This window comes from Dipodomys merriami, unplaced genomic scaffold (assembly GCF_024711535.1).
Source record: "Dipodomys merriami isolate MVZ:Mamm:240054 unplaced genomic scaffold, mDipMer1.0.p SCAF_34, whole genome shotgun sequence".
Taxonomy (NCBI): Eukaryota; Metazoa; Chordata; class Mammalia; order Rodentia; family Heteromyidae; genus Dipodomys; species Dipodomys merriami.
This window is the reverse complement of record NW_027204937.1, coordinates 8,156,903-8,174,420: the sequence shown is the minus strand read 5'-3', so window position 1 is coordinate 8,174,420 and position 17,518 is coordinate 8,156,903. Positions and strand designations below refer to the sequence as shown.

Genomic DNA, 17,518 nt, shown 5'->3' with positions numbered 1-17,518 from the left:
AAATGACAGGAAAGATAGGAGCTAGAGGGCTGTTAGAAAAGTCCTTTGATAGTAGTCCTGCTGTATTATTCACTAGGCTCTGTTCTTTGGGGCACAGAAGCATGGCCTTGTCCCTGTTATTCCCAACACATGCTTGAATTCAGTCCCTGAGCTGTGCTTATGCAATACTATAATAAGCGCTTCATTACAGGTTTTAATAACAATCTTGAAGAACACTTCATTGAACATAATGCTTCAAAAAAAGAGATAGGGAATAGGGTGTTTATTTCTTAAAAAAATGTAGAATACTGTAGTTTTGAATATTAAATATACTACAAATCCCTTCATTGTTTCCATCCACAGGAAAACTTTTTGGAAAGAACTAAGGGAAATCTCAGGTGATCAGCTGAGGGGAAGAGTTTTCTTCCCCTTCTTTTCTCTCAAGTGAGGAAGCCACAACTGCAGTGGCTACGTGTTACTGTGAGCTTGGCTTTTAAAGCGGACTGTTGTTTTAGACTGATGGTTTACACTGTGTGTAGAGAATCAAATCCCTACAACGAGCGAGACCTAGTTTCTTAAATAAAAATGACTACATAAACTTTAATATAAATATATATGTATTTTTTTCCTCTGTTATCAGTCTTCCTTCTTAGGTACATGGACCAAACCCGAGATACAACCTTACCCTTATTTCCCACCAAAGTAGTACCATAAGTTATCTTTCCTCTTCCACTTTGTCCCTTGGGAAGCAGGAAGGCTATTGCAGCAGCTGTCAGGAACAAAGGCACAGGCACAGGCAGAACTGGGGTAAACTTGGCTGAACGGGACTAACCAGCTATCACGGAACACTAGTGGAGGTTCCGATCACCGTCACACATCCTGTCCCTTCAGTTACATCTTTTAAAGGCACATCCAGAAATAGTACAACTGGGAGCAGGGGTAAGCTGCACACAGTTGCAATGCAGAGGTTAAGGGGCTGAAGTACTCCATGACAGAGCAATGAGGGAATCCTTCCTTGCCTTCACCCACATTTAGGGCAGGTTGGGGTAGCTTCCAGGATCCAGCCTGCTTCCATGAAGGCTTAGAAGGGGCCCGTAAGAGGAAAGCCAGAACCATGGTTAGTAGGGCCCATACTCTAGGTCTTTGGTGCTTGTGTAGCAGCATCTCTTATATACAAAGACTTTCAAAGCTAGTGAAGCTGGGAAAGCCAATTGGTTCACATCACCGCTGGTTGGGTCTCTCCTAGTGCTGACCACCTGCTGCACAGGGCAAAAGCAAAGCAAATCAGTTTAAACCGCAGCAAAAGCAAATACTTCAGAAGGGGTTTCCTGAAGACAGTTAAGAACTGGAAGGTTACCATCCCTCTCTACTGAGGAAAAGAAACACCGCCTGGGAGCCCTACTCAAGATTTCTACCTCATAGAAGAGAAATTCGGAGGCTTTCTTCCCAGATACAAGCTAAGAGAAGGGTCTTATTTGTGGGGACCAGGCAGAGAGAAGACAGGGTTCTCGAGGTCCAGAGAGCTGCCTACCTCACAGGCCCCTGGGCTCCAAGACCAGCCAGTTCTCAGTGACCATCTGCACATCCTGGCCGCTCAGAGGCTCTCGCAGCCTCACCTTTACCTCCAGCTTCCCGCCAGTGGGCTTCCTTCCATCAAGGACCTATGAGAACCACAGAGACAGAGATTGTAACTAAAAGGACAGGCAGCCCCCAAGAAGAGAAGAGCTAAGGTGTTCTGCAGGGCTTCACATCATAATCTTCTATGGAAACAGCCTTGCCCACCTAATGTGTGGGTTTTAGGTAGTCCTATGAATAAGTAACAGAGAAATCTGGGTAAGCATCAGTCCTCTCTAACAGAAGAGACCAGGAGAAACCTACAGCTTTCTCACTCAGTTTTCCCCTCAATCCCAATGGCAACTCCTGGAGAAAACAAACAAACAAAACACTGGCTTCAAGAAGCAGCCTAAAAATCAGAGCCCAAACCCTCACTTCACAGAAGGCCTAGAGAGGATAACTATGGTCTTAACTGACCAGAACCAACTCAAGGGTTCCTTTCTATCTACTCTGCTACCCTCCTTCAGCACAGCAAGGGCAGCTGAAGCACAAAGCACTGCAAGACATCTGACAAATCTCACAGGCCTCAATGAGGCCAGTACTAACCAGGCCTCACCCCTTTTCCTCCAGGCAGGCAGGAGGCGGGGCAGCTCAGTGGAGAAAGCCTTGGTCTTCCAAAGTTCACTAAGGATGGTTTGGACCAGGCTTTGCGCAGGACACATTTTGTGGGACTCACAACCCATTTTCATCTCTGATCCAAGTTTCCCTATCTGTTTGAGGAGCTTGCAAGAGTCTACTGCCTGTGTAATCCCTCAGTTCATGGAAACTTGAGCGATCTGGGGGCCAATATCCTAAGCACAGACTAGCTGATTCTCATGAGTCACTCATCCAGAAATACTATATTAGTTTCAAGTCTATAGCTTGTTTTAGTTCTTCATGAGGCTAGCTCACTGTTCCAATCACACACAGCCCTACCCCCAGAAACCTGGAAATAGATCTGCCAAATGTCACAGCTGTGTATCAGTCTCCACAACAGTCTTCTCGCATCTATCGTCCCTGGGACTTGGATGTTATGGTAACAGTATGGCTGTTTCCTATCACGAGTTTCTCATTCTTTTTTACCCTTTTCCATCAGTGAAATGGGGATACCACCTCTTCCACAGCACATCAGAAAAAGCTGTCTTTAGTAAGGGCCGGCATTCATCAGTACTGGCTCTCCCCGTACCAAGCTTGCCCACTGAATACCCTACCTCCAGAATTTCTCTTATCTCACACTCATTCTCCAGTCTTTCTAATTTCAGGTGTGCTGTGCCAACCAGCTTGTCACTTCTGAAGAAAGATCTGGAAGTCAAAAGGGAGCAGAGGATTAGACTGTTTGAGAAGGCAGAAATGAATTGGCTAAGCCCTATTCAGAACTGAGCAGTAGCCAAAAGGGCACCAAAAGACAGAACTATCTCCCTGCCCACCTTAGCCATGTTACTGAAGGGAACCTCACCCTTTATGGAAGATTTCAAACTTGATTCCTTTGCTCTGGATCACCCTCCTGAAGCCTCTGTGGTTTCGGTTGATGTTTAGTTTAAAGACTTGATCAAATTCTACAAAAGATGGAGAAGGAAAGAAGCCTGACTCCCAGGGATTGCCTAACGTGGAAATGAAGAACCATGCAGGTTTCTTCTCTTGACCTCAGCCTGCAATTCAGGTGTGTGCCATGAGAGGGAGGTAGAGCATGTAGGTCCAGGCCTTGGAAGCTGTGTAATCTTATACAGATTGTAACAAAGTGGAAAGGACTTAAAATTTTAGTAAAGATTCCTGGGTGAGGGCTTGGAAGGTGGCTCAGTGGTAGAGAGCTTGCCTTGCATGCATGAGGCCCTGGGCTCGATTCCTCAGCACCACATAAGCAGAAAAAGCCGGAATTGGCACTGTGGATCAAGCGGTAGAGCGCTAGCCTTGAGCTAAAGAGCTGAGCGACAGTGCCCAGGCCCAGAGTTCAGGCCCCATAACTGGCACAAAAAAAAAAAAAAAAAAAAAAAGATTCCTGGGTCAGAGTCTAACTTGCTTTGAGGCCCTAGGCAAGTCCTTTTACCTTACTGAGCCACAATTTCCCCAATTATGTAGGAGTAGTACTGATCACACCTGCATTTCCAAAGTTGAGTAGGACAAGTAAGATTAGTAAGATCTGAAAGTATTCTGGAAACACAAGTGCTATGCACTGAGGGGATGGCAGTGAGTTGGGGCACTTATGTGGCACTCACCTGGGGAGTTTGTGTTCTTCACCACAGCCGTTTTGCTTTTTTGAGCCTGGTCCTAAAGCAGAGAAGACATAATCAGGAGAGCCTGAAAAACAGGGTATACAGGGGCCAGGAACTGTGGACTAGGTCAGTGCTGAGAGAGGAGACCCTGTGGAGAACAGGCTGGAAAGTCTGCAAACCCCTTTATAGCCAGGCCACCCACAGTAGAAACTGAGCAGAGTTCTGGGATTCTGAGGATCCTAACTACCTGAGCCTCACCGAGTTAGGGTAGTGAAACTCAAACCGCACAAAAGCATCCAAGTCATCAGGGGTCACCCCTGTAAAGACAAAAGGGAGCTGGGTCAGAGGGAGTAGCCAGAAGCCCAGTGCTTCGAGTGGTGTCAGGTCCAGATCCTCCTGTAGAGGGTTGCACTTGTGTTACCTGGAGGGGCTGGGAGGTTCATTCCCCGGACAATGATGAGATGCATTTCTGTGCTATTGAGCTCTGAGAAGATCCTATGGACAAGAAGAATGGAGAAAGCCTGGAGTGAAACAGAGTAGTAGAACAATGCTCCCATTCCAGTTACTGCCTGCCCAGTTGACTAGTGCCAGAAGCAAGGACCCCAGGTAAGAGAAGCCAATTTGCAATGCTGGGGGTCCAGCCTAGAGCACCTCCTACCACTGAGCTACACCTCTAACATCAGGTAAAAATGTCTTCCTAGAAGGGGCAGAGTAGTGCACAAATACACCTTGTCTCTGACTCTGGAACAGAGCTCTTTCAACAGCCATTATGATTCTAAACTTTTCCTACCCTACTACTTGGGGCACTGGGAACTCTTACTAAAGACAAGTCTCCAGTCTTTTGCTCTCAACCTTTTGCCCCAACCCTGCAGAGAGCCACTGTTTCCCTTAGGCATTAGCACCTCACAGTCTGGAATGTCTTCAACTCAAAGTGGTGGCTGGGAGGATCGAGGCCCTGGGCCTGAGCCAGCTGCAGGATATCAAGCTGTCTCTTACGGTCCTCAGCAAGCTTCTCAAATCTGCCAGAGACGGTTATGAATGTCAGCAGGGTGAGGCTCCTTGTCTGCTCCCTACCCCACAAGCCCTGGTACTTACCGGGTTGTCTCAGCCACATTGCCCTGGTGCATGAACTGCTTGGAGAACAGCAGGCACTTCTGGAAAATGAGCCCGTAGTGACTCCAGAGCCAGAGCAGGGCTTGCTGAAGCCGACCTTCCTCTACAGCCTCACTTCTCCTCCCCTAGCAAATGTCCCATCAACCTCTTCTGCCTATGCTTTGCTCACTTAAAAAGCCCCATGCTTATGTTGAAAACGAACTTTACAACTTTTCGGGGGGGGGGGGGAGAGGAGGGAGGGATGGGAAGGGATAAGAAGGGGAAACAAAGGAGGAGGCAACAATGCTTGATAAGAAATGTATTCATTATCTTGCCCATGTAATTGTAACCCCTCTGTATGGTATTTTCACAATAAAAAAAAAAATGCCTCATGCCTTAATCCTAGCTACTCAGGTGGCTGAGATCTGTGAGACATTTTGAGTCTGTGAGAATTTTTATCTCCAAATAACCACCAAAAAGCCAGAAGTAGAGCTGGGGCTCAAGTGGTAGAGTGCCAGTCTTGAGTGAAAATGCCAAATGAGAGTGCAAGGCCTTGAATTCAAGCCCCTATGCTGGCACACACACACACAGACATAGAAATTGAATCCAAACACTATCTTGTGTATCAGATAGGGACACAGACAGGAAAACATTTACAGTGTACAATCCTCTTAACTATGTTGTCTCACCTTCGTAATCATCCTGAAAGAAGGGTTTTTAGCATCCTCCCATTTTACAAATGAAGTTAATGTGTTTCAAGAAGGGAAGTGCCTTGCCCAAAGCACACAGCCAATAAGTAAAAGAACTACAATTTGGGGCCCACCTACTCTGAGCCCCATGCCTTTCTCCACAGGGAGACCAAGGGTGCTAAAAAGGAAGGAAGAGGCAGACACAGCCTACTGACCTCATGTTGCTCCAAAAGCATTTTTTGTAGCTGGGTATATACCTCCTCAGCCTTCTGGGATAGTCGCAGGTCCTCATGGTGGATAAGAATGAAGTCACCCTCTTCATCCGTCAAGGGTGAAGGCACCTGCCCAGGTCACCAGGCCCCTCGGGGCCCAAGAGTCAAATTACTCCTTTACTGAACCCAACAAATGCAAGAATCCCTGCTAGATGTTTCTTTAACTCCTACAACCTTTGGTGACTAACATTCATTAGCCTTGTCCTGTCTGGACACCTCTGACTACAAGAAGTCCTTGTTTCCTTCCCTTGACGTCTCCCAGGACCATGATGAAAAGAAAGGCATAAGCAAGATGCTCTTTTCCAGCTGTCACCTCATCTCACCCAAATTTGTCGTCCTTCCAGGAACCACCCTAGTCCAGGGCCCTGCCTGTCAATGACGCCTGGCCCCGACTACCAAGTGAGAAAATCTTCTGCATATACAGTTAGAACTCACCTTTGAAAAGTCAACAGGTCGGCCAACTCTGGCCTGAGCAATCTGAGCCTCAAGACATTTGGCAACCCGCATGTGAGCTTTGGCCTGCTCCAGGTCCTGCCTACGCTTGGCTTGCAGAGCTGCTCGCTGATACTGCAGTTTCCGAGCCTCTAGCAATGCTAGCTGCTCCTGCACTGAAGGGAAAAGCCAATGGTTAGGGCAGCCATGCCTGCTCCTCTCAAGACCCTTGACTTTTCCATCCTGCTTGTCTCCAACTCACCAGATGGATTCAGTGACTCCTTAGAACTTGAAGCCTTAGATTCAGGTAAGGACCGGGCTGGAGGGCCCAAAGGCTGTGCCGGCTTCTTGGCCACTGGGGCCTGTGCTGGGGTCTCACCCTGCAGGTGGCCAGGAAGCTGTCAGGTGGCCATTCCCCATGCTTAGGTGGCAGCCCTCAGACTTAGGATCTCTTCCTAATGCTGCACTGATCCACTGTGTTATGGGAGCTTAGTGGTTTCTCCTGAGTCTTACTGCAACTTAAGAGCTGAAGAAGCCCAGGGCCACAAACACCTGGGTTTGAGTTCTAGCTCTGCCAGGGACAGAGCTTAAAATAGAGATGATACTTACTTCACTGGATTTGTTAAGTGTGAACCACAGGGTCTCATTTACCCCTCGTCTGCTATATCCACCCATCATGCTCTGGAGTCTTGGGCCCTCAGCCAAACCTTGTCCTCATCCTCATCTTCATCTGCTGGGGCCGCATCCTCCGAGGCTAGTCTTTGGGCAGCTGCCAAAGTTGCTGCCACTGAGTCTTCTGAGGTGCCCACATTGGATTCCAAGCCAGGGATGGGGGGAAATCCTGTGAGGGAAGTTGGAATGGAGGGGAGGCAGCAGCCTTAGATATATATGAGGCTGCTGATAAGTCTTTTCATGGCTCCCTCTCCTTGCTCAGGAGACCTCATAGGGCCCCTAGAATAAAGAAGTCCCACTCACCTGGAGGAACAGGCAACTCAGCAAAGTCCACTCTCCGTCCTACTCGATGTGCTCGAATAGCATCCTGATATTGCTGCACAGAAAGGAAGGGAGGGAAGAACCTCTGGTGGACTGAAGTCTGCAGGCTCCATACCCACCAAGGGGAAAAGAGACTGGGGAAGACAAAGAGCTCTGTGAGAAAGAGCCCTGAGATCATAAGAACAAGAGACAGAGATGGAGACCCAGAGAAGGCTAAGACAAGTGGAAGGAGCAGAAAGACAGGGAGCAGCCAGGCAGAGAAAGAGGCCAGCACAGAGCAGGGGACTGAAGGACCTTGCACCCACCTTGGCAATTCGTTCATGCATCCGGGCCTTGCGCTCATCCCCACTGGCCCGGGCCTGGATACCGGCTTCTCGGTACTTGTTCAGCCTTTGCTGGAGGGCGTCCAGCACTGTCTGTGGCTCTGCAGGGGCCACTAACATGGGTAAGAAGAGGGCATCAGCTCTGCCTGCCTCTCCTCAAGTCCACTTCTCCACAGTCTCACGGCCTGTCCTACCTGTGGTCGCTGGGATGGCAGGGGCCATCACTGGCTGTACCCGCTCCACTGCTGGGGACAGGCCTGGGACTGCTGTCGGCATCTTAGAAGCCTGTGAGAGTTCCTTCAGATCTGGGGACCCAGAGCAGAAGAACTGTAGGTAGGGTGCCTGGCCAGCCCTACTCCTTTGAATACCCAACTCCAGCCCCAGAAGCTGCCTTCACTCTCCCACACTGACCCGCAGGTGCTGGGGGCATAGCGCTCAAGTCCACGGGCTGCCCCTTCTCCAGGGCCTCCAGGACAGCACCGAATCTCTGTAATAGTGAGAAAAGCAGGTACAGACGTAACCAAGTGAGCCTCAAGAACCCGGGCTGAAACAACTCCCCCATCAGCTAGTCTACTCAGACCCAGTCTGGCTCCCTCTCTGAGCTTCCACTTCTACATCTATACAACACAGAATGGGGACAGTGTCTCTAAGCCAGATGTCTTACCTTCCCAATTTTCATGAGCTCTCGGGCCCGGTCTAGATCTCCAGCACGCTTAGCAGCGAGAGCAGCCACCTTGTACTCTCTCTGTCGAGCCAAGAGAAGGGCTTGTGGGTCTGGGTCAGAATCAGGTGAGGCAGCAATGGCAGAGCTTTCTGGGAGGCTGGTCTCAGGTTGTGAAGAACTATCTACACGAAACAAAAATCCCCCAGGAATGGAGCAAGAGTCACAGGAGAGTGCACTTGGGGTTCCCAGTGGTCACTGGTCTCCACAGTCAATGGACTTCTTGGGGAAGGTGGCTGGTGCCAATGGAAAGGGGGGGTAGGGGAGGCCACTGACCCTGGGAATTAGGCAGTATTTACGTATCTCCAGCTACCTGGGTCCATGGCAGGAAGAGCTGGAGAGTCCGCCTTCAGATTTCTACTAGGTTCCTGGGTGGCAGGGGGTCTCTTGCCCAAGGCCACTGGTGGTGGGATCTCATCCTCATTGATCTTTCTGCCTTTCCTCACAGTAGCAAGCTGGGACTCCAGAGTCTAAGGGAGAAAATCTGTCCAGAATCCCAAGCAGCCATCTTTACCTATGGGCCTTGCTCAAAGACAGGCTAGTGGTCCATCATATCCAGCAGGCTGGGAGAGAGGCCTCTCTTCCACTTGTGCGGCGTACCTTGCTGCCTTACCCATAGCCTTCCTCTCCTGAGGGGCCCAACTCACCTTCAGACCTCGTTCACAGCGCCTGGCTTTAGCTGCTTCACCAGCCTCCTTGGCACTGGCTACAGCTTCCTTGTAGTTACGGATCCGTTCCTCCAGCAAAGCCTGTAGTCCCCGAGGCTCACCAACCTGTAGATACGTCATCTCAGGGCTGCTCTACTCCCCAGCCAGTGAGGCTCTTGCCACCTGCTCCCCATGTGGAAGCTCCAGAAGACGGAGCTCTCGGGCTCCAGGACAAAGAGCCCAAAATTCCAAGATATGAGGTAAAGACCAACGGGAGAAGCCAGAGGTCAAGTCAGGCAAACACAGAAGCCCAGACAATCTGTGGAGGCCTAGAAATGGCTTCAGGGGATACTCTGGGAAAACAAAGAAGCCTTTAAAGGGGCCAGATAGTTTTTCACACTTGGCTTCTGTGGGGAAGCTGCTGTTGAAAGTTTATTTAGCAGCCTTGGTGTCACAACACACAGGGACCCACCTCCAGAACTTACCTCAGTCACTGGGCTGGAAGCCATGAGGAAGGCTGTCTTCATAGGAGGTTCAGTGTCTTCCTGCCTCTTATCCTCCTCAGAGAGGTCTGGGCTTTTGGCCTCACCACCATCCAGTGATCCAGTTTCCTCATCCACACCCAGGACCTCCTGCAGCTCTGTCTGGGGAGGTATGAGTCCCAGAAACATGGAGGCCTCATAATCACACCGGTGACAAGTACTTGTGCTTAGTCTCCTTTACCAAAACACCTCTATTTTGTTTATATTTTTGCACTGGGACTGGGACTTGAACTCAAGGCCTCATACTCTCAATTAGTTTTTGCTCATGGTTAGTATTCTACCACTTTGAGCCACAGCTTCATTTTTGGCTTTTTTTTTTTTTTTTTTTCCCCGGTAGTTAGAAAGTCTCATGGGAAGAGAAGCGTCTCATGGACTTTCCTCCCAGGCTGGCTTTGAACTGTAATCTTAGATTTCAGCCTCCAGAGTAGCCAGGATTACAGGTGTCAGCCATCACTTGCCCGGCTTTATTTTTTAGTGCTGAGATTGGAGCTTGAACTCAGGGCTTTTTTCATTCACAGCTGGTGCTTTACCAGACTTGAGCCAAAACTCCAGTCTCCCAAAACATTTCTTTTTTTTTGGTCGGTCGTGGGGCTTGAACTCTGGGCTTGGGCACTGTCTCTGAGCTCTTCAGATCAAGGCAAGCGCTCTACAGCTTGAGCCACAGCGCCACTTGTGATTTTCTAGTGGTTTATTGGAGATAAGAGTCTCATGGACTTTCCTTCCCGGGCTGGTTTTGAGCCATGATCCTCAGATCTCAGCTTCCTGAGTACCTAGGATTACAGGCGTGAGCCACCAGCGCCCAGCCCAAAACGTTTCTTTAATCTAACCAAGTACACTGAAAACAGCAAAGATCAAATCTGAGAATCCCAACTTCAAAGCTTATAGAGAAGTTAAAGGAGAGAAGTCTTGTACTACAGAAGCAGGAAGACAAGCTTGGGAAGGGTACATCAAAGTCAGAGACACAGAGGCAAACCCAAGGCTTCTGTCCAAGGCTTCACCCCCATCAGGCCCAACCTCGAGCAATGAATGACTGGATGCCAGCCTGGCAGACTCACTAGCAGATCTGTATCATCCTCCAGTCCTTCCTCCTCGTCTTCTTCATCCTCCTCTTCCTGCATACAGTCTGCTGCCAGCTTCTCGATGTGGGCCATGGGCAGAGGTGCTGGGGGAAAAAAGGGTCACAGAAGGTCAGGATAACTCAAATAAGGTTCAGGACAAGAAAAGGACTGTCTACAATCTACTGCATTGGGATATATGCCAGAAGTCACCCTTCCTTCCCACAGAAAAGTCTCAGTCAGAAAACTCCTTTTCTTTGTGACCCAGCTCAAAACCCTTGTCAGGGAAGGATACTCTCTTGGGTTACAATGAGCAACAAGATGCCCTCCTGCTACATTTCGGCAGTAGTTCGTAAATATGTGCATCCATTACCTCCAACATTTCACATTTGTAAAAATTTTTAGCATCAATTTGAGCTTCAAAACCATTCTGCAAGATGGGTAATACTACCCCCATTTTATTATACTGAATAAACAAAGAACAAGCTGGTGAGAGTCATATACAAGTTTGTCTAATCTAAAAGCATGCACAGATCTGTGACCCCCTTCCTCATCCACTCATCATCCCCAGGTATGATTGATTCTTTCTGAGGAAGATTTAACCTCCCCCCCCCCCCCCCCCCGCCATCCTTCCAGGCCTAAGAGCTCTGTCCCTATGCAGTCAGCAAAGGGAGACTTCACTTATTCATTCAGCAGAATCTTTATAAAAGTACTATGTGCCCAGTGCTAATTGGGCCCCTTCTGGGCACCAAGACCTAGCTAATGCTAGTGACCGGAGTTAACAGTGAGAATCAGATTTGTCCACAAGGGTGAGTGATAGCTCAGGGACAGAGAGAACTATCACACAGGTGATTGTCCTCTTGGTAGGAGAGCTGAGAAGGGATGTGGGTAGCAGAAAGGCCAAGGAGGGGCTGGGAAGGTGGCTCAGTGGTAGAGTGCTTACCTTGCATGTATGAGGCCCTGGGTTCAATTCCTCAGCACCACATAAGCAGAAAAAGCCAGAAATAGCACTATGGCTCAAGTGGTAAAGCACTAGCCTTGAGCTGAAAAGCTGAGGAACAGCGCCAGAGTTCAGGCCCCATGACCAACAAAAACAAACAAACAAACAAAAAACAGAAACAGAAAGGCCAAGGAGAGGGCTGGGAATGTGGCTTAGTGTTAGAGTGCTTGCCTAGCATGCATGAAGCCCTGGGTTCAATTCCTTAGTACCACATAAACAGAAAAAGCTGGAAGTGGTGCCGTGGCTCAAGTGGTAGAGTGCTAGCCCTGAGCACAGAAAGGCTCAGGGACAGAGCCAAGGTCCTGAGTTCAAGCCATGGGACTAGCAAAAACAGAACAAAACAGGCCAAGGAAAGCTGAGTACCAGGTGCTCATGCCTATAATCCTAACTACTTGGAAGGCTGAGAGCTGAAAAACCATGGTTCAAAGCCAGCTCAGTCAGAAGGTCTGTGAGACTCTTTTTCTCCAAGTAAGGATCAAAACATGAAAGTGGAGCTGTGGCTCTAGTGGTAAAGCTCTAGCCTTGAGCAAATTTCTCAGGGACAGTGCCCAGGCCCCATGACGGGCACAAAAAAAGGACCAAGCGATGTGGCTAGATCCTCCAGGCTACAAGTCAACTACCCTATCCACCATATACACATCGAGCCCAGCCCAGTGGCAGAAACTCACCCTGTGCCTTGGGTGCTGGCTTCCTCACTGTGCTCCCTGCTTCCCCTGTGAGAGCCAGCAGCTCAGCCTCCAGGTCCCCATCATCTTCAGTCTCGTCCATCCCCAGCAGCATCTCCTCAGGATTGAACTCCACAAAAAGCCCCAGCTGACAGGAGAGAATCACACAATGAACTAGGGTAGAGCCCAGTCTGGAGCCATTGGGTTCCCAATGTCCCAATCAGTGGCTCCATTATTCTGTAGACCCAAGGTGCAGAAAGTGAAATTGAGGACTGCCAATGTAGGAAACAACTCTTCAACACCCTCAGTAAGACTATTCTGCCATTATTACTAACAACACAGCAATAGGTCCCAGGTCCTGAATGTGAAATAATACATGATTACACTAATCCCACATACACCTTCGTTTGTTTCTTTCTTTGAGACAGAGTATCATTGGGTAGCCCAGGCTGGCCTTGCCTCAACCTCTGTAGTGTTGCGATTACAGATATTCTCCACCATATTTAGCCCATTATTTTTTCAGTGGTAAAACACACAGTGCCATTTTTCATCCTATCTCTTTAAGTATGGAATTCAGTGATGTGAGTATATTTATATTGTTGTATAACCATCATCCCCAGCCATCCAGTCTGAAACTCTGTACATAATACTGCCATCCCCTTCTCCCCTCCCTCTGACCTCTGGTAATCATCACTCTACTATCTGTGTCCATAAATGTGACTACTGCAGTAGAGGTAAATCAGATGAAACTGAGCCTCATGAATGACAGAATCAGGATTGAAAATAAGGGCTTCGTGAATTCAATCTATGCTCTTTGACCTACCTCCCACCTAAAATATAGACTAAGAAATCTCAGAACTTAAGCCAGAAGGAAAAAATTCTCCTTCTCTCCCTCCTACACACACACACACACACACACACACACACACACACACACACACACACACACACACACACACACACACACACACACACACACACACACACACACACACACACACACACACCCACATCTCCCACTTTGGTCACTGCTCTATGTCTACCCATTCATTGGCTACATCCCTCAAGCCCTAATATCCTTAACTGCAAGGAAAGGAGGAGCCTAAATGAGAAACCTATGAAAGTCTGGAGATCTGCACCAGAGAACATAAGAACATCCTGAACTGCAGAGGCTACTGAAACCTAAAATCTCCAGACTACTCATATCTAGTGATCATGGCAGGAAGATTGCTGGTTGAAATGCAGGATGGAGTTGGGTGCTAAAGGCTTATGTCTATCACCCTAGCTACTCAGGAGGCTGAGATGTGAGGATAAAGGTTCAAAGCCAACTTGGGAGGAAAAATCTGAGAGACTCATCTCCAATTAATCAGCAAAAAGTAAGAAGTGGAAGTGTAGCTTAACTAGCAGAGTTCCAGCCTTATGTGAAAAAGCCAAGCAAGAGCTGGAGTTCATGTGGAAAAAACGAACTTAACAACTTTGGTGGGGGGAGGGGGAGGACTCAGTGGGGAAGAGTATGGGAAGGGATGGGAAGGGGAAACAAGGAGAAGGCAACAATGCTTAAAGGTGGCTCAGTGGTAGAGCGCTTGCCTTGCATGCATGAGGCCCTGGGTTCGATTCCTCAGCACCACATAAGCAAAAAGAAAAAAAGCCAGAAGTGGTGCTGTGGCTCAAGTGGTAGAGCGCTAGCCTTGAGCTGAAGAGCTGAGGGACAGTGCCCAGGCCCAGAGTTCAGGCCCCACGACCAGACTCAAAAGAAAAAAAAAAAAGAAATGTACTCATTATCTTGCCCATGTAATTGTAACTCCTCTGTATTCTCACAATAAAAAATTAAATTAAATTTAAAAAAAGAAAATGAAAAGCAAAAAAAAAAAAAAAAAAAAAGAGTTGGAATTCCTGGGACCAAGCCCCAGTACCAGCATTCAACAACAACAAAAACCAGGAGAGGAGCTCTGGCTTTTTACCACCTGTGTGACAGGCTCTAGTCAGAGGGCTTTCCCACCTGCAGGATGCAATGCTCTAAATCTTTGAACTAACAGAAAAAAACCACACAGGTGACCCAATTGTCTAGGGATCCCAACCCAGTTGACTAAGAGATGATGGAAACCACATTCATACCTGCTTGGCAGCTGCCACACCCTGGCCACTGGCTTGAGGGCCCTTCCGAGGTCTTGGCCCGGGCATCTTGGCGGCCTAGATACCTGTCAGTTGGGGAGTTGAAGAGACTCAGATTGGAGTAGACTATGAATGGTGCTCCTAACAGTGGGAAGCACCTCAGGGTGGCCGTGCTGTGCCCCAAAAAGGTGAAATAACAATGCTAGGAATTAAGAGTGCTAACGCAAGGGGAGGGGGAGAGGGAAATTGTTAGTAGCAAGTGTAGATTCACACACATTAGTGAAGTGACAAATTTAGAAGGCAGATCCAAGGAAGTACCTCTGCATACAGGGAGGGTAGAAGGCTGGGTAGGATTTAGGAAGGCTCTACAACAGCACTGTCCAGACAGTGGGCTATTTCATTTAAATTTTAATTAAAACTAAAAATGCAGTTCCTCGGCCCATAGCAGATACAACTCAAGTGCTTGACAGCTCTATGTGGCTCGTGGCTACCATCACGCAGCACAAATCAGAGAAGGTTTTCATCATTGCGGTTTCCTGGGACAACTCTGCTCTAAAGAAATCTGACTGGAGCCGGGCGCTGGTGGCTCACGCCTGTAATCCTAGCTACTCAGGAGGCTGAGATCTGAGGATCGCGGTTCAAAGCCAGCCCGGGCAGGAGAGACCGTGAGACTCCTATCTCCAATAAACCACCAGAAAACCGGAAGTGGCGCTGTAGCTCAAGTGGTAGAGCGCTGGCCTTGAGCTGAAGAGCTGAGGGACAGCGCCCAGGCCCAGAGTTCAAGCCCCACGACCGACAAAAAAAAAAAAAAAAAAAAAAAAGAAATCTGACTGGACAATTTTCTCAGCCACCTTCCCATCACTCGTGGGACCTCCATGATGGACAAGGCCAGCCACGGGGAGTGTAGTAATTCATCTGCCACTTTTCTCAGGCTTCAAAGGAACACTTAGAGACAACCATCACATGGCTGCAGAAGGAGCTATGACTGCCCAGGGGAGGCTCCTGACCCACCCAGCCAAGAGAGAAAAGGCTTTTTGGAGGTGAGGCCTGTGCTGAGTCATGAAGTTGAGAGAAGGAAGGAGTACAGGTCTCCAAGCACAGTGAACACCCTGATAATGGATCTGAGGTAAGAAATGGCTTGGTTTGCATAAAGGGCTGGTATTACTGGGAGTATAAACCAAAATAGGACCCCAGAAATGGGATAAGCGGATGGGAATGCGGACAGGGGTTAAAATTGAAGTCCTTTGGACCTAAAGGTGGTCTGGGCGGTAGTGTGATAGTCCTGAAGAAGGAAGAGACACCAGGCTGCAGAGAGAAGGTTCTGAGCTTCTAGCCCGGTGGGCGGGCGGGCGCGCGCGGGGCGGCGGGAAGCGGTCCGGGCGCAGTCAGGCGGGGGCAGCGGGGTGCGGGGTGCGGGCGCGCGGGAGCGAGCAATCGGGACTCCGAGTGTCAGATTTCGGTGACTTGACTGAACGGCGGGCGTCAACTGAGCCCGGGAGAAAGACGAGGTCAGTGGAGCTGCCCACGTCCGCGGCTGCAGGGACGAGGAGTCCGCAGGAGGCGACGCCGGGGCCCCACTCCCGCACCGCAGGCGTAGCGCCCGGCCCCGCCCCGCCCCGCCCCAGCCGCCTCCGGCTCCCCGGCCGCCCCCAAACCTCCCCGGGCCGGGGGGTAGGGGGAGCGGGTAAGCGGCGTACCTCGCGGCGGTTCCGAATCAAACACGGGCCTTCTCCAGCCCGGCGCCGCCCTGGCTTCCCGCAGCCCCCGGGCGGCAGCCGAGGAAGCGACAGGAAGCGCCCGCCCTGAAGGCGCCGGGCGCAGAACACGTGACTCCTCGGCCGGGCAGCTGGTACTGCGCATGTGCGAAGCGGGCGGGTTGATTTCCCCAGGTGACTCCAAGGGTGGGGTTCCCAGTGCGCAGGCGCCTTCGAGCAGGTACGACGAGACTCGCCGACCGGAGCATCGTCAGGCATTCGCCCGCCCGGCTCGAGCCGCTCGCGCAGAGGAGCCGTGACCCTCCGCGGCCCAATTACCCCCACACCCGGTCCCTCGATCTCCTCTCCCCGAACACGGCTCAGGGGTGCTTGTGGCCGGTGTGTCCCGCCTCAAGTGCACGCCTCACTCTTTTGCCCCGCCCTGGGGGCGGGCCGGAGGCGACGCTGCTTTGCTGGGCTCCCTATTCATACTAGCGACCGGGGAGGGAAGTGGAGCCCGCGCGGGTCTGCTCGCAGTCCGGCCTCTCGCTGTGCTCCTTCCCAGTTAGGTAGCAGCTGGCTAAAAGTCCGGGTAAAGCAAGCCAAGCGCATTGACTCGAAGGCAGAGGCCGAAGGGTCGGGAGACGTAAGGTGACCTTGTTTGGAAAGCCTGAAAGCTTAGGCTGCTGAAGCCTAAGCCCGAGCTACTTGGTAGGCGATGTTAGCCTGACTTGCTCCTTTCCCCGGATTGGCCGACAAAGGGTCCCTTTGGCCAACTCCCTCCTTTTCACCTTGAAGTAACCTTCCATTTGGTCAGTCACCGGCATGAACGGAAACAGCAGGCCTCTTCATCTATTATTCGGGCAGCCGCCTTAAATCTTAGCCCACCCTAACGGAATCCTCTGCTTTTCACTTCCCGCATGAAATCCCGCCCTTAGCCCCTCTAGATGATAAAAACCTCCTTAGATAAAGACAAGCACTTTTTCTCTCCAGTAAGATAACTAGTCTTGTCCTCTCCTCGGCTGACAATAAACCTCTTTCTCTGTACCTGACTGTGTGTCTCTGTGTTGTTCTGGGATGGTACTTTCAGGTGAAGTTTGGGGATTCGAATTCGAGGGCAGACAAGCAGAAAGTAAATTTGTGAGATTCCATCTCAACTGGTGGCTAGGCAGAGTAGCGCATGCCTGTTGTTCCAGTGTCAAGGGAAAGCACAAAATAAAAGGATCACAGCCCAGGCCCACCCAGGAATAAAGTGAGACCCTACCTAGGATTTTTTTTTTTTAAAGAAAATAACCAATGAATGTCGGGCGCTGGTGGCTCACGCCTGTAATCCTAGCTACTCAGGAGGCTGAGATCTGAGGATCGCGGTTCAAAGCCAGCCCGGGCAGGAGAGACTGTGAACTCCTATCTCCAATAACCACCAGAAAACCGGAAGTGGCGCTGTAGCTCAAGTGGTAGAGCGCTCGCCTTGAGCTGAAGAGCTGAGGGACAGCGCCCAG

The 17,518-nt window shown here is 50.0% G+C and overlaps 1 protein-coding gene across 3 annotated transcripts; it reads right to left on the bottom strand.

The window, feature by feature from the left end:
* Positions 1 to 578: 578 nt before the first annotated feature.
* Positions 579 to 16,380, bottom strand: Cc2d1b (coiled-coil and C2 domain containing 1B). Of its 3 annotated transcripts, XM_069987227.1 has the most exons (26): positions 16,023 to 16,380; positions 15,576 to 15,811; positions 14,329 to 14,411; positions 12,217 to 12,361; positions 10,549 to 10,655; positions 9,437 to 9,595; positions 8,952 to 9,077; positions 8,618 to 8,774; positions 8,248 to 8,429; positions 7,995 to 8,070; positions 7,778 to 7,888; positions 7,566 to 7,696; positions 7,243 to 7,315; positions 6,975 to 7,108; positions 6,530 to 6,647; positions 6,271 to 6,443; positions 5,779 to 5,904; positions 4,878 to 4,936; positions 4,685 to 4,801; positions 4,204 to 4,277; positions 4,041 to 4,099; positions 3,786 to 3,837; positions 3,029 to 3,128; positions 2,784 to 2,874; positions 1,511 to 1,640; positions 579 to 1,238 (listed from the first exon to the last, which is right to left on the bottom strand). In XM_069987227.1, the coding sequence occupies exons 3-25, from the start codon at positions 14,392 to 14,394 to the stop codon at positions 1,512 to 1,514; spliced, it is 2,565 nt and encodes an 854-aa protein (XP_069843328.1). In that variant the 5' UTR covers positions 14,395 to 14,411; positions 15,576 to 15,811; positions 16,023 to 16,380; the 3' UTR covers positions 579 to 1,238; position 1,511. The 3 variants fall into 3 exon arrangements, with proteins under 3 accessions (XP_069843328.1, XP_069843327.1, XP_069843329.1); XM_069987226.1 differs by lacking the exon at positions 15,576 to 15,811; XM_069987228.1 differs by lacking the exon at positions 15,576 to 15,811 and having other exon boundaries at positions 7,566 to 7,684.
* Between the last annotated feature and the right edge of the window lie 1,138 nt (positions 16,381 to 17,518).